General features: G+C 41.1%; 1 protein-coding gene and 1 long non-coding RNA gene across 6 annotated transcripts in view; both read left to right on the top strand.

The window, feature by feature from the left end:
• Window positions 1-21889, top strand: part of LOC101846946 (neuroglobin) — a 299153-nt gene that overhangs the window by 269427 nt on the left and 7837 nt on the right. For all 5 annotated transcript variants that reach the window (XM_035968166.1, XM_005092258.3, XM_005092257.3 and 2 more), the window contains one exon: window positions 8071-8302. In XM_035968166.1, coding sequence (XP_035824059.1) covers window positions 8071-8302 — 232 coding nt within the window. The remainder of the gene's footprint in view (window positions 1-8070; window positions 8303-21889) is intronic.
• On the top strand, window positions 4555-6136 carry LOC118477222. Its single transcript, XR_004858225.1, has 2 exons — window positions 4555-4661; window positions 4747-6136. It is a non-coding gene; the product is annotated as an uncharacterized LOC118477222 (long non-coding RNA).

The following is a 21889-nucleotide window of genomic DNA, read 5'->3' as shown; positions in this document are numbered from 1 at the left end:
GTAGTAGTGGTAGTAGTAGTAGTAGGAGGAGGAGGAGGAGGAGGAGGAGGAGGAGATCTACAGCCTAAGAGACTTTTTTTTTTTTACAATAAAACGAGACCAGAAAGGATGGTGCAACGCTGCTGCGTTTAACTTATCAGTGTACTAACAGAGCCTCGAAAGGAACCCCTCTTTCATTTCACTGGTAAGAATAAGATTGATAAGAATTTTGACAGATTAGATCCAGATCTATGTTTGGAAGAAAATATTCGAAAAGATTAAGAGCTTGGTCTGATCAAAGCCTACCTTTCAGTTAATTGATATCATATCTAACCACTGCAATTTTGCCTCGTCTTTGTGTTTAAATTACTTACTTAAACAAGCTAGATCTACTAATCTGAGATACTAATTTCACTCATTTGACAATGACTCACTGACTTAAGATATATTAAACATAGTAATAATAACAATATCATCAATCATAATTATTTTCATGGATGGAAGCAGCCAAAGATAGGCTCGTGTCTAAAATGCATGATGTAAAGTATAGGATATATATCCAAAGCTTATTAGCGACAAAGGAAACCATAGTCAGAGTGCGCTTGGTGCTGAGCTTGCTATACAATGTATATGCACAGCGTCTTATATGTGTTTGCTCGAATGAATTTAAACAACTCATCACTGCTTCTGTCAGGCAGATCAGTGATGTCTGGTTGTTTTTTTTAATAACATCATCTATTTTGAGCTCATAATATGTCTTATAGACACAAATAGTCACTCCGGTTGTTTTTTTGTTTTTTTATATAAAGAGCTATCAGCAAGGTTCTGGGCCATGTGAAGTTAAGGTTGACTAGCACCTAGATCTTTTTCACAATGGGCAGGTAATTTCTTTATCAAACAGTGTACTGTTTAATGTTTTTGTTTTATTGAATGTTGTCCAAAAACCCAATTAGTAAAGGTTTTTTGTTTCAGTTATCACTACTCTGTGTAGAAAAACAATTGACCAGGCTACAAAACAACATTAAGTTCACTTTTTTATCTTTAGTAAGTCCAGAGTTGTCACTCTTGTGTTACGAATGTCTAAAATTAGACTTACTTAAAACAGCAATAGAAGGAGCTTTAGTTTACATGCTGTAAATCGTTTACTTTAGTTCTTAAAATCAATATAAACCAAAGTTTAATACATACAGAAGAAAGCACTATACTTATTTGGTATACTTTAAAATAAAATAACTGAACGTAAGAATGAAAAATACAGTTTCCTGTTCAAATGTCACAAGGGAAAGTTTGACTCGATTTTTTAAATACTTGTAGATCTACATGCATTCATCATTTGTTTGGCTGAATTTGCTTTATGAAGAGGTTTTGCCTTCCTACACCTAATGGCAGAAAAAACTCTGGAATTTTTTTTCTACGGCTCATCTTGATTTAATTTAAAGCCTAACTTGGGGGGGGGGGGGGTATTGTGATTGGGGAGGAGAGAGAGGGTGGGGTGATTGGGAGGTTCCCATGACACCCACATCTTTTCATACTTCTTTTAAAAATGTCTATAGGCGCAAAACCCTTTGATTCAGTCAATAAGAAATAAACCACTTCGTAGATAAAGTGCTGATGAAGAAATAAAGGGGTTTTTTTTTGGGGGGGGGTTCTTTTTTAAAGCCTCTTTCTCTATCTCTATCTATTTAATAAAACATTTGTTTGTAGATCTAGTTGTAGAAAGAACGCTGTATTATTGCTATTTAGTAACCTAGATAGTACGCCACGGCGCCCATGTAAAAAAAAAAAAATTAACAAGGACCAAGCCTCGCCTATCGCGTGTGAGGGAGAGAGAAAACATGCCTAGCCCATTGCTTTAGCTTAAATTCCTTCACACAGCTCGCCCACCGAAACATGGCGGACGCCGCTGTCGAATGTGGCCATCGCGCAGCAAGGCGAGAGAGGGGCGTACGGTATCTAGTGACTATAGTGTACATCTATGATCTTATTTTATCAGCGTTTGATGTAGTTTTGTGTGCGGTGCCAGGGCCGGGTAAGATAGAATCCGATTCATTTTTTAAAAATGATCAAGGTACTGATGTATCGTTGTTGAATGCTTTCAAACTACCATTAACGTGATTATATTTATTGTAAAATATTTTATATCAGTGAGATATTTATAGAAAACATGGAATACTTGTTTTTGTTCGTATAACTGATATTTAATCATCATTGGCCATAGTCTAGAAATTCTTTAAAAAATCAAATGTCTGTCACTGGGTCAAATGTGGCAACAAACAGAATCACTCACAGCATGCCTCTGTTGAGGAAAAGAAAACAACTGAGCACACCTTACCTTCCGGGAACATACTCATAGACTAAGAATTGACTTTTTGAAATTCGTTAATATCCGTTCTCGAAGGCCCGACATGTGTACTACTTTAGTACGAAAGCACACAACGTCACATTAAAATTTAAGCTGTTCCCAGCAGCAGATAGCACGGCATTACTAGCAATACAACACGCTCGCATATTTTCACCCCAAATTACTTAATAAAAGAATATAACAGAAGAAAAGCGGACCTATTCTAGTACTTTTAAAATTCAAAAGTTTTTAGTGAATGCAGCTTTTTCACAAAATCTCCGTCCAAAAAGGTTATGCTGATCAGTTACAAAACAACCCGAAAAAATCAACATGTTATCATATCAACAGAATAATAATATACTATACATGTACATATATTATTCGGTTGTTTCTAAACGAGATTTCGGTAATAGTAATAGCTGGGTTTTTTGTATTGAACGTTTGGTTTGAACAGTTTCTAGATTCTACTTCTTCGAACAAAAAATTCGATATTGTTCAAAGTCGTTCCGAGGTTAAGTTAAAAAAACATAAATATGCACTTGAAATCTAAACTTATATTAACAATCCAAAATGTCTCTGGTCGTCGAGGTCAGTTCCTTCGATATACCCGTGGTGACGGAGAGAGCATATATTTGAGTTATAGTAATAATATCATCATCGGCCTTTCTCACTCCCTATGGAAGTATCGGCCACCAATAACTCTCTATGTGCTTTTGTCTTTGGCTATTGTTCTACACAGACAGACGTTATTGCAAACAAAAAAAACCCTATAAATCTAGTACGCTTACTCGTCACTATCATCCCAGTTCTAAAACCAAACAAAGACCATACTCACACATCCAACTACAGACCAATTGCCTTAACGAGCTGCCTGTGCAGGCTTCTAGAAAAAAAAAATCAACAAGCATGGTTTCTGAAGGCGACATACTAGCTGGTCGGTCACTAGTGCGGATTCAGGAAAACTCGATCCACTCTGGATCACCTGGTCCGTCTTGAGACTTTTATACACGAGACATTTACTGAGGGAGACCATGATTATGATCGCCATCTTTTTCGTCTTAGAAACCTGCAAGTACGGCATCCGTACCCGCTCTCGGCCTACGCGATCACTTGCTCCCTCTATAGTGAGATTTTAAAAAATTCACGTGAGTTATTTGCATTCATGTATGCATTATAAGCGTGCGCTGTATCGTTTTAAAAAGAAACCCAGCGCACAAGACGAAGCTTCATCGGCATTAATCAAAGAAAAGAAAATCATTACATCTGCCGGAACACATATATAGTGGAATTTTGAGAAGTTTTTGCTTCAGATCTGGTCATAAAAAATGGGAGGGGGAAAGGGGGGAGGGCGAAAATTACGTCATGCGGTCACCTTTTCATAACGCTAGCATGGATTTAATAAGGAAGTTGATTCTTCACATGAGATAAAATCATTACCGTATAAAAGCAATCACTAGTAAGAAAATCTGCCTTAGCAACTGGAGTGTATGCATCGTATAACGATTTTAAACTTCAACTCAAAGGTTATTTTATAGCAACAAAGTCCTGGTAAATTTCCGTGTTCTTGGATAAAATTCAGAGATTAATTTTGTTTTAATTACGCCAGTTCGATTTTATTTTACCTAAGCGTCTCAAACAGCTTCTCCCAATCCAGCCAACCGTACCTGCCCGTGGTGGTCCCTGTCCTCACTGACACGGCTCTGGCGAATGGCAAGTTGTTGGCGCCAACAAACCAACCCCCCCCCCCCCCCCCCCGTTTTCTAGAGGGGTTAAAACAACAGGATGGGAGCAGGTGTGGCCCCACAAGGTGCAGGAGGCAGAACCCACCGATGCGTGGTAGACGCTATGCTCCTCACTAACACACCCCTACTCTCCCTTGAGTGGGTGTCTATTCTGCCTAACACCTCTACTACTTTTATCAACACACCCTCTGTGGCTGAGAAGGTACCAGCCAGTTTGAGAGTGTCTGGGTGCAGGGGATGGACCGAGCAGAATGCCTGGCTTGCTTTCTGGCCGTGAAACCTCTTAGTAAAGGCACAACGACCCAGGACGTGACGATCCAATGGCTTTTCCACTTGGCCAATACCTCATGAAAGAGTCGAAAACCTTAGCCAGTAGCCATTGGTGGCGGGGAATGGGCAACGTGAACCCTACCGGAATTACACGGTCACAGGGCAGTTAGGTCTTTCCAGTCTCATGAAAACTCCTAGTACCCTCCTATCCTCAACATGAATGGCCTCTTCTCAGGGTGGGCAGACAGTCCACAGACACCTCAGTCCACAATGCCATGACACAAAGAAATAAATTACATGCGAGCTCGGACGTCGCCTCGTTAAACAAGGTCCGCCCCAGGCAGCGCAATCACCAGGCTGCTCTGAGCGACAAGTCAGCTACTGGTGATACACACAGAAACAGCGCTAAACCAGCACCGAAAAGCTCTCGGCGTGAGAAGGGAGCAAACTACATCCCCAACCAGAAGAAGAGTTCCCTCAACCTCTTGCAACTCAACATCTGTGGTTTGAGGAACAAGAAAACAGAACTCCTCAAAGTACTGAAGGACAGGCAGATTCATGTTGCCCTCCTTCAAGAAACCCTACACAAAGGTACGGACCTGAACCTCACAGGATACACCAGTTACGCCTGCACATGCACAGGATGCCGCGATATAGTCACTTACCTGCGAAATGATGTTCAGGGAGATGTCGTACACTTATCATCTGCCCAACCGACAGATATCCAGAAGGCCACCATATGGCACATTGGTAGGAAGTACACACTTTACAATGTTTACAACCCCCCACAGACAACATGCGACTTGTCTGATCTGCAAGCAGCCAGCTACGAAAAAACCATTTGTGCGGGCGACTTCAATGGTCACTCTCCAGAATGGGGCTACGTCAACTATAACGGCACAGGCCGAAAGATTGAGGAGCTGTGCGAAACCAGCAACCTATCTGTATTACAAGATGTCAACTCAACTCCTACCTTACTTCACAGAGCCCACTGGACTCTCAGCCGGCCTGATCTCACCATCTGCTCATCCGACATTAAAAACTCATGTCGCATCGAAGTGATTGATGACATAGGAAGTGATCACAGGCCTATCTTTATACAGATCACCTCCCCACCTGCATTGAACCACCCTCGGAGAACTCGATGGAACTTTAAGAAAGCCAACTGGGCAGAATACGAAAAGGCCTCAGACGAATTGCTCTCCAGCATAGCAGAAACAGAAGATGCTGATCTTTTTAATGAACAAGTCACCGAAAATATTCTGAAAGCTGCATCTCAGCACATTCCAAGGGGATGCCGAAGAAATTTCAAACCCTTTTGGAGTGAAGAAATCCAAACTGCTGTGGCAGAAATAGAGAAAGCTAGACAGTCATTGGAAAAATCACCATCAACAATAAACAAAATACACTACAACAAGACCTGCGCTCAGGTGAAAGTGACAGTTAAAAAAAAGCCAAAAAAGAGAAATGGACTCAAACCTGCAAAGATCTCGACCTCCGCCACAATGGAACAAAGACTTGGTCCCTTGTTAGCAACCTCTCGGGAGAAAGACAAAAAAGCAACCCCAAACCCTTTTTCCTTTCAGGCAGCACCATCACTGAAGACCAGAAGAAAGCCAAACATTTTAACCGTTTTTTCGCCTCTGTACTCTGTAAACAGGGCAGGCAGACTAACTGAGGCTGATTGACTTCTCATTAATAGGGCTAAGCATAAAGAAAAAGCTCCTACTGTGAACAACTCGCTTGTTGAAGAGGATTATAGCATGGTGGGACTCAGTCAGGCCCTCAAAAAGCTAAAGGAAAAGAAAGCCCCAGGACCAGATAAAATACACAACGAAATGCTGTGCCACCTTGGTGCTAAAGGAAAAGAAGTTCTTCTTTCCCTGATAAACACCACGTGGAGAACGAGTGGAATACCAAAGGCATGGAGGATCGCCCAGATTACACCACTCCTGAAAAATGGGAAACCACCTGGAGAAGCGAAAAGCTACCGACCCATCTCATTAACATCATGTATCGGTAAGCTACTGGTACCTGGAAAATACTAACAGCTTAAACCCACACCAAGCAGGCTTCAGAAAAGGCAGCAACACAGAAGTTCAACTTTTTAAACTGAGTCAGAACATCCAGGATGGATTTCAGGAGAGTAAACACACTGTCGCCATCTTTGTAGATCTCCAACAGGCGTTCGACAGAGTGTGGAGAAAAGGCCTACTCATGAAATTGATGGACCTCGGGATACATGGCAAACTTTACAAATGGATCAAGTTCTTCCTGTCGGATCGAAACATTGAAACCAAGGTAAACAATGCCCACTCGTCTAGAGAAGTACTCGAGGTAGGCCTACCTCAAGGTTCCTGTCTGAGTTGCACTTTGTTCCTGATCTTCTTTAATGATGTAACAAACGTGCTGAAATCAGAAAAGACTCTTTATGCCGATGATCTTGCTCTCTGGCAGACACATCACAGCACGATAGTAGGAGCAGGGAAATTAAATGAAGACCTCAAGAGGCTCCATAATTACTGTCAGAAATGGAAACTTAAAATAAACTGCACGAAAACAGTATACACCATCTTAACGAAGAGCCATAAAGCAGCCAAAGCAAATCTCAAACTAAAGATAGGAAATGAAAGTCTCCCCAAAGAAGAACATCCAACTTACCTAGGAGTCAAACTTGACCATAAGCTAACCATGAAAAGCCAAGTGGAGAACATAAGGAACAAAGCAAAAAAAAAGACTCCAACTTTTAAAGAAACTCGCAAGCAGTTCATGGGGGTCAGACAAACAAACTCTGAGAGCTCTATACCTGGGTTATGTCCGATCTTCCCTGAAATACAGCAATAGCCTACTCACTATGTGCAGTACAACTACTTGCAATACCCTTGACAAGGTCCAAAACAATGCCCTTCGTTTTATAAATGGCGGCATGAGATCCACACCTACCGCCGCGTGCGAAATCCTTGCAAATGTTGAACCCCTGGGAATCCGCAGAGATAAAGCAGTTTTGGAGCTACATGAAAGAACTAAAAGAATGTGCCCCAACCACCCAAACAGGAAATTAGTCGAAACATGGAAACCAAAGAAACGAATTCAACAAAAGTCAATCATGCATCACATCACAGAACTAATGGAGAGCCACCATCTACCACAAAATAGAAAAGAAACCAAAAGAGTCAACCAAAACATCCCTCCCCACCTTTCTTTAAAAAAGCCAATCATTACAACATCTCTCAAAGAGCACAAAATCTTCAGACCCAGTGACGCCGATGATTGCATCACATCAAACAATCGACAGCTATTCAGATGACTGGATACACGTCTATACGGACGGCTCAGCATTCAAAGGCACAACCAAAGCCGGATATGGAATACTAATACAGTACTCAGATGGTAGTTCCAATGAGATCTCTGCAGCCTGTCGGGAGAAATGCAGCAACTACGGTGCAGAAATTATGGCAATTGAAACAGCACTGTACCATCTCTGCACAGTTTTTGACACTCATCCTGGAAAAGCAGTTAGATCTTTTGAAAATTGAACAATGATTTCCCTTTCCGTAAAGCCTCTTTCTTAGTTCAACTATTACTTTGTTATAAGTCTTCAACTGCACATACTTACTGTCGACGTCAGACGCATAATTGGCCTACAAAATGACTTGTCCAGCACACTTTGCTAACAATAAACGCTTATTTTTGTAGATTGCCTGCAAATGTGTTTACCTCTACCTTTTTCCTCAACAGGCTTTTCAAGACGAGCTCACACCTTCAGACCATGTTCCAGGGGTTCAAGGACATCCGGTCAGATGACGAGCTACGGTCTAACGAGGCTCTTGAATATCATGCAACGTTAGTTATGACCACCCTCGATGATGCCATCACACACATCGACAATTATGACTTTGTGAAGCAGCTTCTGAGCAAGACTGGGGCCTCACATGTCAAGTTTGCTGGTTTCAAATCGACGAATTTTTTGGTGAGCTACTTAATTTATATGTTTCATTTGATTCCTCAAACCTTAAAATGTAATTTATGGTCATTGTGTCTGGTCTCGTCGTGAATATTTTGCAACCGTGGACCATCGGTCGACAGATCTACTTGAAAGAGAACTGAAAGTAGAACACAGTAAGAACAATAAAATTGAGCCACAGTTGCGCTTGAGAGGTTGAGGCCAATGAGTGGCAAACCCGCCAGCAGTGGAGCTTCAAATGTTTGTCTACTCCTTCGGGTTCGGGGCACAGGTTTCCCTCTTTTCTAGTAGTGATTTCTTAGTAGCGAAGAGGGAATTGCTTCCCGTGTATAACAAATATGACTGAGCCAATATTTTCCCATAAAGAATGAAAAATGTTTGTGTTCTTGATTGCGTTTTCCAACTAAGAAGCGTAACGAATACGATAAAATGGTTGCACAGCTAAAAGGTATTGGTGTTGCAACTGTCTGTTCTTTTCCTTTTCTTTGTAGGTTTATCTCTCTGTGTGTCTGTGGGGGAGGGGGGGGGGAGGGATATTTACGAGTACTTCCCTCAAACTTTAACTCTATTTCACAGCTTTATTGAAACTCCAACGAAATAACTTATGACGGAACATCACTTCAAAGCCCAGTTACGCTTGCCACGGCACACTACATCAACAATTGTGCAAGACGTAATTAATCATAGTAAAGTATCACTCACGTGGTGTCCTTAGTATATCCTTCTAACAATAATATTGAATCAAGAAAATTACCATTGTCACGAGATATCAAAAACAAAATAATGTTGAAGTACTGCAACATGTAGGATATGTACATTTACGTGACACAAACAACAGTTACCAATATTTTGCTAATATGTATTTATATAATTTATATGTACTTGAAAGTACAAAGCAAGTCTGCATAGCTATCAAACTGAATTTAACGAAAGACTTATTACACGTTACATGTTTCAACAGTTGGACGAGAGAAACAAGTCTGTGAAAATGGGCACTGTAAAGTCGACAGTATTTTACGCCCAGTTTGTGTTTTTCCTGCTGTGTTCTTTTATAATATAAACTAAAGCTTAACATTAAAGGAAATACAACAGTACATAGAAAGAATGTCAGTTTGGACGGAGAAAACAAGAATGATATTCTTGCAATGGAAGAGGAACAGAGAACATACGTACTCCATGGCGCTTTTTGTGATGTGGACAGTAAAGCTTTTAATGACACAGATAAAGAGATTAACAGAGAGTAAGAGAAATAATTATTGTTATCACCTTAACGAATAGGACCATGATTTCGTGCAGTCTGCAATCTCTTTAATGCTAATTAGATAACGCTCTGTTCATAAAACTGGGCGTTTGGTGGGAGTGATAGTATTTTACAAATATATAAATTATGCTGTACATTTCCATTTTCTAAAAAAATGCTCCAGGCAAAATTACACTCATAGAGTTACCACACTTCCAAATTACTTGACAGGCGTACACGAAGAACGTAATATTATATTAATTAATACATTAACACACTCACACACACAAACACACACACACACACACACACACACACACACACACACACACACACATACACACACATACTATGTATATATATATGTGTGTGTGTGTGTGTGTGTGTGTGTGTGTGTGTGTGTGTGTGTGTGTGTGTGTGTGTGTGTGGATGGCCCGTGATCAGACCTCGTAAGCGACAGTTTTGGCCAAATTGACTTTTTTACAACATAACATTTTTCTGATTACACTGCACATGCCAGCGGAAGGTTTAGCTGAAAAATGGCTTAGAAGTGTGTTTTATCGTTAGTAAACAAAACTCACAAGTCCACCCCTCCCCAGAAGTGGTTGAGATCAGAACTCGTAAGCACCATCGTGTGGTTTACGAGCTTTGATCACAAAGTGGTTCGAGACTGGTCATCGCTTAGGAATGGCCAAAGCAATCTGTAACTACCTTCTGTACCTGGTTCACAGTATTCTCCGGTTCCGAAACCTTTTGTATCAGTAACAATCGACGCATCGTCACCTTTTATCTAAAATGCATCATCTCTGGCATCTAATTCACCACAAACATATGTATGTACCCCTTACGGCCCACCCTGACCGCTGACCCAGCTCTGCCCATTGTCGAGCCTGAATGATTTCTGAAACCCCATTTATCAAATCTATGTCCAGTCACCTCATATGTCATCCGAGTCAAAGCTACATCAACTTTTAAGTCAGATTTCACCTGATCTGTCTGCTTATATACCACCCATTGGGGAAGCAACGTCGCATTATAAACCTAGTTGACCGTGGCATAAGTCGTTTGAATCAGATACTGTCTGACTTTAACCAAAAAATAAACGAATAAATAAAACAACAACAGAAGAAAGCTCAAGCAGAATGGAAGTAAAACTAACGAACTGAATAATGCAAGCAAGGCCAAGCGTATTTCCGAACTGATGGACATAAACCCGCCCCAGAAATTAACACTCCATATAATGAATGCAAAGAGAGTAGGGAATGAAGTGCAAAGAACTTTCAAAATGGGACTGACGGTAAGCTTTTAATTATATCTGGTCCCTGTCCTAGCATGGGAAGGAAAAGCATCAAAGGCATAGTGACGCTGCAAGAAAGTCCTGGGTACCTCTAGATATAAATGGATGTAGAACTATCTTTTAGAGAAAAGAACATCTGAAACTTACTGTAAGCAAAATCAGGTTCCTCTGATCAACAGCCTTTGATGAATGTTATGTTGGGAACATTGTCGTGGATAGAGACACTTCTGTCATCAATGTAACTGCCAGCACAGACCTCAATTCAGCAGAAACTCCCACAAAAAAACCAATCCTTATTACAAGAGAGCATCCGAGACGAGAACATTTCTCATTGAAGGTTTATTTACGAAACTGTCCAAAGTGACTTCTCAATATTGTCGAAAACAAAGAGGAAAGTTGTTTATAGAGTCAATTTTTAAAAGCATTAAAGAACTTCACAGTAATCTTTAAAAGTAACTAACCACAATTTAGATACATTATTTTGAGTGGTTTTATTCGAAAACATCCCTTAGTTGTCTCACATTTCAATGAAAGTGACTCCGACTTTGTCAGATGACATTCTGTTAGCTAAACTTTGAAATGCAGTCCTACAATGACAATTGAATTTCCTGATCAACACGAGGCTGAGAATGAACACACGTCTCTTGGCCTGGGTGACTTCGATGATTCGGACACGGATCACATCCTAGAAGTTCCAGTATTTTGTAGTCAAAAGGAAAGACAGGGCAATCAACAAACTCTGAATCCATACCGCACAATGATTTTGAAACCGATGAAACCCAGAGTAGCTACGAACGGCTACCAGAATCATTTGAAGTTGAAGGGGTAAGCCTGCCAGGCGTCGCCAAAGAAACGAAGAGAATCAACTCGAAGAACGATAAAAAAGAAAGCGACAATGTGGCGAATAATACATGAGCGCCGACACGAAAAAGGTTGTTCCAGCACAAATGATGAGAAAGGGCTGCGTTGGAATGGAATGTATGAGAGCTGTCCGTCAATGTTCTGAAATCTCAGGAAAGGACAGGAGGGAGATATTTCAGGACTTTTTCAGGACAGTTTATAAACTGGCTGACCTGCAGAAGCAGCGAAAGTTCGTTGCGTGGCATATTGTGACGACAGAGCCCAAGGTCGGGAAACCAAACTCTCGACGCAGCAAAACGCATGCTTATTACATCACAGTCAATGGAAAGCGCTTGAAAGTGTGTAGGAACACATTCCTTGCAACGTTGGGTATTTCAGAGAAATGTGCCCTAGTTGTTTTGTCAAAGATTACGGAGACCGGCATTGTGGAAGAAGACAAGCGAGGGGGCAATCGGAGCATATGAAGACAAGAGAAGAACAAATCAGGGAGATGACCAGTCAACACATTGACAGATTTCTACGCGTGGAATCGCACTACTGTAGGGCCTCTTCCAGCAAAGAGTATATCAACCCAGACCTCACATTGTCCAAAATGTACGACATGTCCGTGAAAATAAATCCATGCAATGACATCCCAGGTTTTCACACATTCAGACGAGAGTTCAAGACAAAAAACCTGGCCTTTCATAGTCCTTAAAAAGGACTAATGCTCACTCTGCAACTCTTTCCGAAAATGGGAAGAAGCACAGAAAAATGAACTCAGGGAAATTTATAACAGGCACGATGCAGAAAAACAAAGGGGAGGACAACTTAGGGAGGATTGCAAGAAGATGGTTCAAGCTGACCACAGCATTCTGGCTGGGAACTTTGATCCCCAGCAGGTCATATACTTGCCAATTTCACATGAAAATGCTTTGTTCTACAAGAGGAGACTTTCCAGATAGACAGACAGACAGACAGGCAGGCAGACAGACAGACAGACAGACAGACAGACAGACAGACAGACAGACAGACAGACAGACAGACAGACAGACAGACAGACAGACAGACAGACAGACAGACAGACAGAGAGGTATGGGGAGGAGAAGAGAAAGGGAAAGGTTTGGCATGTCGAATGGGGGGGGGGGGGGGGTGAGGAGTGATGTCTTGGAGGACTTTTACCTCTACTTGTCAGTCTGAAGGCTGAAGTTAATGGTGTGGACACTCAAACACATGGTGTATACATGGGCGTATACACTGATTTTGGACTGGACAAAAAATTGAACAATCACACGAAAGGGCGTATGCCAACAGATGGCACATTTTTGCAGTGAAATTATATAAAACAATTCAAAACTAATCTTGCTCGTTGTTTGATATCTTATCTTGCCCACAATATCGAAATATCCCGATGGTAGGATGCAGTTTACTAAAATGACAAGGGAAAAGGATGAAGCAACCAAAGTCTGAAAATCTTTAAATCGCCCTCCTGAAAAAGTAAGAAAACAAGGATACGCCCTTTCGTGTGACAGGCGACGAATCTATTCACCATGCTTTGGCTGAATGAATCAGAAAGAAACCACTTAATTAGAACGCTCCAGGTGAGCACTCCGCTTTCGTCAGTCGGGAGAAGGTTCAACGTGGGCAGATACACGGTGTATGACACACGGGATCACATGGCAATGAAAGATTCCCAAAATGATAGACCCAAGCGAGTTGGACGCAGAAAGACAAAACGGATGGTGGATGCATCCATCATAACGCAACGCTTGAGAAAACAATTTCAACCGGCAAACAAAGACCCAGGATAAGTCGAACAGACTTTAAAATGACAGTCCGATCTTTGTCATAACGGTTCTTCTTCGTTTGAAAGAGTGGAACCTTCGTGCTAGGTGCTTAGTGTGTCGCATAAAACTGCAGCCCCATCACGTTCAGCACAGACTTCTCTGGGCACAGCGTCGCACGTGATGACCACATCGCATTAGGAATAGGTACATGTTTTCAGAGAGTCCCAATTTCAACTGGAACGACACGATGTACATGCTAGAGTCTACAGAATACCCTTCCAAAGTTTACACCCCCAGCTTGCTTCAGACAAGCAAATGGTTTCGGTTGAGGTTATGTCATGGCGTGGGCTGGAATCAGTCATGTTGGTCACATCACGCTTGTGTCTATTCGTGGGAGTATAACAGCTCAAAGCTAAATCAACCAAGTTTTTGAGCTCAATGTACTTTTCTTTCAAATTCAAGCCCAAGGACAAGTATTCATGTATGATACTGCACCTGCTAATAAGGCTGCAGCAATAAATCAATTTCTCAAAGCAACAACATTCCTCTCCTGCAGCCATAGTCAGCGTATTCATTAAGTCTAAATCCAATTGAGCACTTGCGGGACATTTTGGTTGGTCATGGCATTGCCTTGAATATGAGATATGAAGTTAAATATGCTAAAGAGTATATAATTCAGGCACAGTTCGTCCATAGAACACGGTCGTGCAGTGCCGCCCAAATGTTTTTAACGTTCTATTACGTAAACATCCACAATAATAAAATAAAAGAAGCCAGAAACAAACACTGGCCAAATATGATATCAAAACGAGGTCTTCACTGGCGCCATCACTGTCATTTCTGTGTCTTTAGCGCCGTAAAACATCTACTATGCCAAGTCAAAGTCCATGCGCTTTAGCTAAACATAATAGGATATTCAACACTGTAACCTGACCTATAAATCGCTCTTGGGGATAACCCAAGCAATGACGACACTCGTAGCGAGTTTAGCGGTACATTAATATTAATAAGACGGCACATCTCAAATTAGTCCACTGTCCAGACGAAATAACCCGTCACTAATTGCAACAGAAATAATTCCGACGCGAAATGGTAGAAAATGGTGTTCTGAACACCCATAATAAATTATACCTGTTTAGGGTCAGGCTTTTCTGAGATATTGGTCATTTTCTACTGACCAATTTCTGTTCTAACCCTCGAGGGTTTTCATAACTAAAAAGACGTTTTTGCTGGTTTACATCCGGGCATTCCACGGGAATTGATCAACATTTCCTAGAAACCTTGACACCTTTCTTCCCGTGACACACTTAAACCTAATAGTTTATTGGCGCATTTTCGCAGAAGTTTAAAGCCAGATGTGCCATTTTGTGTAGTATGCAACTTTAATATGAGTTATAGAAATAAGCTATATCGAAAGAATTGCTTTGTTATCACATGTACGTTTTAAAATCAACAAAAACACCCAAACGTCTGTGCTAACACACAGACGTGGGCGCTAAAGTATGGAAACCCGTTATGGTTAAAGAACAAAAAAGTGTCTATATGAAATACTTATTTTAGTAGATCAATAGATCCATGTGTTTAGATCTAGATCTATGTCTAATTTAAGTACAAGTAGAAATGACTTGAGTCTAGATCTATATCTCAGTCGTTCATTCATACTAGCTTTCGGCATTGTTTGTATTATTTGTATGTGACTGCGTGCCTGCGTTAGTGTGTGTGTGTGTGTGTGTGTGTGTGTGTGTGTGTGTGTGTGTGTGTGTGTGTGTGTGTGTGTGTGAGTGTGTGTATATGTGTGTGTGTGTGTGTGTGTGAGTGTAATTCCAGATAGGCCTACAGTCTGGAATAGATAATGAATTTGTTGTTCTTTTGTTCCTCGCATTGTATAGTCTCCATTTTAACCGGCACGATAGTTCTTGTGGTCCCCATGCAAAATAACAGAACAAAACACCAATTATAACATTTCACCAGCCTTTCTGGTGGAAAGCGTAAAATCATTGAAGGCGAGCCTGAAACCAGTGACCTCCGCTCCAGTCTGCTGCGTTTAGGACCACTTTAAGTGAAAATGAGCTTCCTCGCGTCCATTGGGCATCTCACCCGAAGTCGAAGAAACTCAGTCTAGCCATGAAGCTTCAAGTGAAAATTACTGTCTACCAGATATTTTTCAAAACATCGATGCTGCAGCACCTAATTCACCGGCATCGAATAAAGACTTGCAGGTTTTATTAACTTTATACAAACAAGTTTTGGCAAACGAGTTGTCTGTCAATGATCTGAAGGGCAATGAACTTCTTCTTGGTTTGGCTAGGAAAGTCGAAGATCGCGCAAGTACTCTCATCAGCAGAACGAGCAAAGTGTGGCTTCAATGTATGGCAATGGTTGACATCTTAAAGATGTTTCTTAAAACTCTTTTTATCCAGGCTACGAGTATACTCGTAACGCCGACCAGTCCGGGCTACGAGTATTCTCGGAACAGCGATACAGTCACGTCAAAGAAATTAGTTCTGCTTGTAATTACAAAAATATGCAAATACGGCGATGCTAGCTCTGTCTGAATATTTTAATTTTCTAATGAACAGTGGTTTATTTGTTTTTGATGGGTGTAGAAGCTTGAAAGATGTCTCGAAAACGCACATTCACGACCGACGAAGTACTTTTTGAAGTGGCGCTGGGTTGTGAGGGGGAATGGTACTAATTTGATGAAAAAGACTCAGAAATAAGTGCCGTAAATTCCGTTGTGGATGATAAGAAACAGGACTTAGACTCATCTAATAGCGATTCAGATCATGGTGAAGGGGTCAGTACTGGAATTCGTGCTCGATGGGTAGGGCTAGATCTAGATCTATAAAATCCAATGGGACGTCGTGGGCGCGGCAATCAGGGTCAAGTTCGAGGGTGGAATACACCTCAAAATCTACATTGTGCTATTTGTGTAATTCCTAACCACATACATTTATAAAAACTACATTCAATTTCTAACAAAAATGCCAAATTTCTTTAAAATCTTAGAGTAAATGTAAGAAATACAGCACTTTGAACTATACACACTGACTTCCAACTCATACGGCGCGGCGGCCCTAGGACTGGTACAGAGATCGTGGGGGTACGGCTAGGATAAAAAGAGTTAAAGCAGAGAGAGAACGGGCAACTGGATTTTACATCTTTCTACTGTTCACCAAATGTTACCCTATCTAGGTGCGGCAGGACACCATTTATACACACACTTAGCATACTTGTGCCTCCAGATGATGAACCAGCTAGGAGAGACTCACCCTCATATCTATAAGAGTTTTTCGGACGGCCATCACGTAATTCGGTTAAGTGATCTCTCGAACTTTAAGGTAGGACTTTCTTCAGATTTAGCCATTGAGCAAATATGAATGTGAAGTGTCAAATCAACCTGGGGACTGACAAGAGGCAGGGGAATCAGCAAATCACAGACAGCAATGTGGCTTCTGTCAATGCCAGCTTGCGCAGAACTAAATAACGACATGCAAAAAGTGACAGGCACGTTGCGTCTCTCAAGTGAACATCACAAAGAACCGAGTCCATCGAGATCGGCAAAGGATGCGCAGGATATGATGGCTGTTACCAAGTTTCTTCATGAGAGAAATCCGCTGAAGACGCTAGTCTGAGAAATAATAAAAATCGTTACGGGGGTGGTTGCAGAAACAGCTGTCAACGTTGACAAAGCACAAGATGTTGGTCAAACTATTGTCGGCAAAATGGAAGGTAGATTAGTCTCAAAATTGTCCTTGAATAAAAAAAAAAGACAAAGTTGTTGTAATGGCTGCAAAGACAGCTCTATAGAGTAAGCACGACCCTGTGACTATTGATTCTCAGTTGTTGTTTCAGAGATTAGAGACAGCTGCAACTTCAAAATATGAAGACACGACAGAGATTTTTAAACACGAACTTTGCAGCTACCCCTTGTCATTGTCTGAATCTGCAGATATCCTTCATCAATCCAACAAATCAGCTCCGCTAGAGGAACTTAGGAAATCAAGGACAATTGTTACGCCTGATCTGCCATCACCAGCTAACCTGCAGATCCTCGTTTGATGGAGGGTCTTTACTGCAGCGCATTCCCAACAACGAGGGAGCACCTTCATTTGCATATTATGCTTCTTCTGTCAGCAGGAATTAGCCAAACGAAACCTTTGTTTTTTGGGATATTTGTCTAGACTGTCGACAAAAGATATGACACAGCTCAAAAGAACCAAAGGAATTACAGGACAAGCTGTTCATTTTAAGCTAGACATGGTTCTCCAATCTTCAAAGGATTTTTTTCTTGTCAACAAAGAAAATAAGCAACGTTTTTATCAATGCCCTCGCGTCTGTGCTTGAAGACAGAGGACACCTTGTCATGTACAGCAAATGTGATGCTGACCTTAAGATTGTCCAAGCAGCAATCAAGTGTGCGCAGCACAGTGATACCGCTGTAATAGGAGAAGATACAGATCTTCTCCTTCTGTTAGCACATTGTGCTGATGAACATGCTCATAACATCTATTTCTACTCGAACAAAAATATCCCAGCTTAAAAATGGAGCAATGGGATATTAAACAATTAATTATTCAACTGGGACATTTCGACATTCTCTGTTCTTGGCTGTGACACCTCCTCAAGACCATTCAGTATCGGGAAAGGCACTACTTTGAAAAAGTTCAAACAAAATGATGCTCTTAGAATCTTAAGTACAGATTTTATGACAAACCAATCTGCCTTAAGTGTTGCTGCTTCAGGCGAGAAAGCCGTTGTGTTTCTGTACAATGGGAAACCAGAAGAAAGTCTTGATGAACAACGCCATCGTACCTTCTGCATAAAAGTTGTAATAGCCGTAACATTTATACTGGACCATGCACTTCCTCCGACATCAGTTGTAGCTAAGTATCATAGCCTAAGAGTGTATCTTCAGGTGCAACAGTGGATGAGAAATGATACACTTAATCCCGTAGAATGGGGATGGAAATATGAGGATGGACATTATGTTCCCATCATGACCACCTTGTCGGCAGCACCACCAGACCTTCTGAAAATTGTGCTAATTACCTGCAAGGACAACTGTGACACTCGATGTTGCTCCTGTCGGAAACACGGACTGGAACGCTCACAAGCATGTGCAGAGTGCCATGGTATCCGCTGCCTCAATTCACAAAACATTAGTTTTGTATAGAGGATACTTACATGTAGCCCAATTTTTTTTATTGTGAAACAGCATATATCATATGTTTATTAAAGCATTTTAACCCGTTCCACGTGATGTATAGGCATCATGGTCCAAAACTTAAAATAGTGTCTTTCTAATTATATTTTGTCTTAATGACTGAGTGTCATACTTAATGTAACTTTACAATATCCGCAAATAGCTCGCTCTGGTCATGAATAATCACAAATGTAGCTTTGTATTTAAAAAGACAAGATTCCAAGCTTTAATATGAGATGCGACACGACGGGGGTGTGTTAAGTATTACTTATCCTATATATGTTATGTTATTGTGACGTCATTGAAGGCCTAATTACACCGTAATGCCTCTCCCGATTTTGGTATACTTTTGTACAGTGTATCTTGGCATCCCAGTATACAGTTTATCGCAAACAGAAATTCTGTTGCAATTAGTGACGGGTCAAGGTGATTTTTGTGCGAGGGACAGTGGCCTAAATATGCTCCTGTCGAACAGTGCCGAAACATAGCCCACAGTAGGCAGTCTAAAAATAAACGCGATAGACCTTGCGCTAGCCTATTCTTTGCCAATATTATGTGAGCCCCGGAGCAATCCAGCGGACTGCTCAAGTGAATTGTGATTGGTTCATTGTCTGTTGTGCCACTTGCCACTACACGTATTTTAAGTGACTCTGTGGCCGTGAACCTGAGGGAGGTGAACCTGATTGTCCTATGAGTTGTGCCTTTGAATGGTTATGTAGTGGAGTAGTGAAAGTTATCACTTCAGTGTTCAGTTCCAATACAGGATGAACGAAATTGATGTTAAGCTAACAAACAAATTTAGTACTAGAAATCAAAGCGACAAGTAAAAAGAATGAAAATAAAAGCACCAGGTCCTCCCTCACCAACCCAACGATCCTAAAATCATACAACGTCTCATTTACTATGCCCTTGACCAGTGGTTTTCAAAGTGAGCGCTAACGCTCCCAGGGGAGGGGTGGTGGTGGCGACAGTTTGGGGGGCGCTGTGGAGAAATTGGGCGATAGGGGGGCGCTAGTGGGCGTAAAGGGGGCGGTGTGAACTTTTAATGAAATGCAACATAAAAAATGGTGAAGGGAAAGAATCCATATAAAAAAACAAAAACAAAAACAAATATTGATAGCTTAGGCACAGTTTACAATACTACTTATTACTAAGAACTTTTTTCCTAGCACGCAAATCCCATATAAAGAAGATTCAACCCGACAAAATCCGACAAAGATCTGGCATACTTCAAAACTCTGAAGATCAATTTTCAGAAATGAAAATCACTTAAATCGATGTTTGCAGCCGACGTCGATCAAGCTGATGAAGGCTTACGAGCAACATATAATTTATCTTTGCTAGTTGCAAAGGCTGGCAAACCACGTACTATCGGCGAGGACCTCATATTGCCTGCGATAAGAGAGGTGGTCAGCACAGTCCTGCACCGTGCCCCGAGCCTGTGTTGAAAGTTTTTGCCACTAAGTGACAATACCTATCAAAGACGTATGGATGGGATGTCAGCAAATGTTGAGGAATAATTGTGCAAAATGCTTAAAGGACGTGAGTTCAGCCTTCAACTGGATACAGGTTCATAGAGGGTGAGGAAATAAGGTAAGAATTGTTATTGCGAAAATGTTGGAAGCAAATACCAAAGACGAGTCCATTTTCAAAGTGGTCCAAGAATTATTCGAGGAGAAACAGATTCCTCTGACCAGTATAGTTGCCTGTGAAACTAATGTAGCACCGTCGATGACAGTTCGGCACTACGGATTTATGAGCTTCTTGAAGAAATCTGTCCCTGGAGTACTTACTATTCACTGTGTCATTCACAGACTGAATTTGGTGACAAATAAACCTGAAAGAAAGTCTGCATGCCGCACTGGCCATTGTCATCAAGTATGGAACAAGATCAAAATCCACGCTTCGAGCTCGAGATTATTTCACCAGCTGTGCACTGAAAATGACGAGGACTTTCAATGCTTACATGTGCACACTGAAGTCCGGTGGCTCTCAAAAGGGAACTCTGTTTAACACGATTATTGTTCTGCCTGTTTTACTCTGGGCTGGAGCTTGTTTCAAGAAACAGACCGTGATCTCTGTAATAAACTGAAAGAACACAAGAACAATATTGCGTCCCTCACTGATCTTTTCACAAAGTTCAGCCAGTTCAACTTGCAGCTGCAGGGGGATGACGCCAACCCGATCAATGCAAAATCCATACTTTCGTCCTTCTTGTAGAAATTAGAAATGTACTACCGAAACATTGGCAGAAGGAAATTTGCTCAGTTTCCTAGCTTGACAGAGACACTGAAAGAAGGGCGGGTTTCTGACGAGGAACTAGAAATATATACCAACCACCTCAGAGATTTGCTTGCTGATATGACCGCGAAGACAAGGTTTACTGATATCTTTTAACTGGAAATTCCTGACTGGGTACTGGACCCACTCAACACTGGAACAAATGGTGACTTGACATTGGCAATTGAAGAAGAGCTTCTGACAATGAAAAGTGACTTTGATATCAAACCATTGTTCAAAGAGTCGTACCAGTCATTCTGGTTGAAAACTGTGTGCAAAACAAAAATATCCCTCCTTGTGGGAAAAGATCAAGTTGTTGTCCATCGCTTTTCTAGTAGAAAGGGGATTCAGTGCAGTGACAAGGTTGCTGACGAAGCTGAGGAAAAAATTAAGGATCACAAAGCGTGGCTATTTGGTCTGCTACTGACCAATCTGAAACCTGATGTTGATAAGTCGGTTTCGTCTCACCAGGTCCGCCCTTCCCATACGGGCAGTGTTAATGACCTATTGGTGTATGCTTACTCCGTAGTTTACCCTTACTTGGTACCTCAATGTGTATTTTCTTTTTTTTTAACTTTTCTTTCTCCTTTTTCCTTAAAGAAAAATACTCACTTGTTTAATGGAATTTGTTATGTACATGTGCTGTCACTGCTGATGAAACTGATGATTACTATGATGGTGTTAATTATATTAATTATAGACTAAGATCCATGCATACTTTTTCTTTCGTGCGGTTTCTCACATTTGAACAACTGAATAATATTTTTATGTTCTACAATGGAGATATTTGATATACAAATCTCAGGGAACTTTATTGCGGTACGTCGATGGGAGAAAACGTTTCATAAAGATAAATAATGTTAATCTGTTTTCAAACCAATGATCGCTGTTTTTGTTGTTGTTGTTTTGTTGTTTGTTTGTTTTCGGGGGGGGGGGGGGGGGG

The sequence above is a fragment of the Aplysia californica genome, unplaced genomic scaffold (genome assembly GCF_000002075.1).
Source record: "Aplysia californica isolate F4 #8 unplaced genomic scaffold, AplCal3.0 scaffold00043, whole genome shotgun sequence".
NCBI classification, from domain to species: domain Eukaryota; kingdom Metazoa; phylum Mollusca; class Gastropoda; order Aplysiida; family Aplysiidae; genus Aplysia; species Aplysia californica.
The sequence above is the reverse complement of the archived record's forward strand: the minus strand, read 5'-3'. Positions and strand labels throughout refer to the sequence as shown.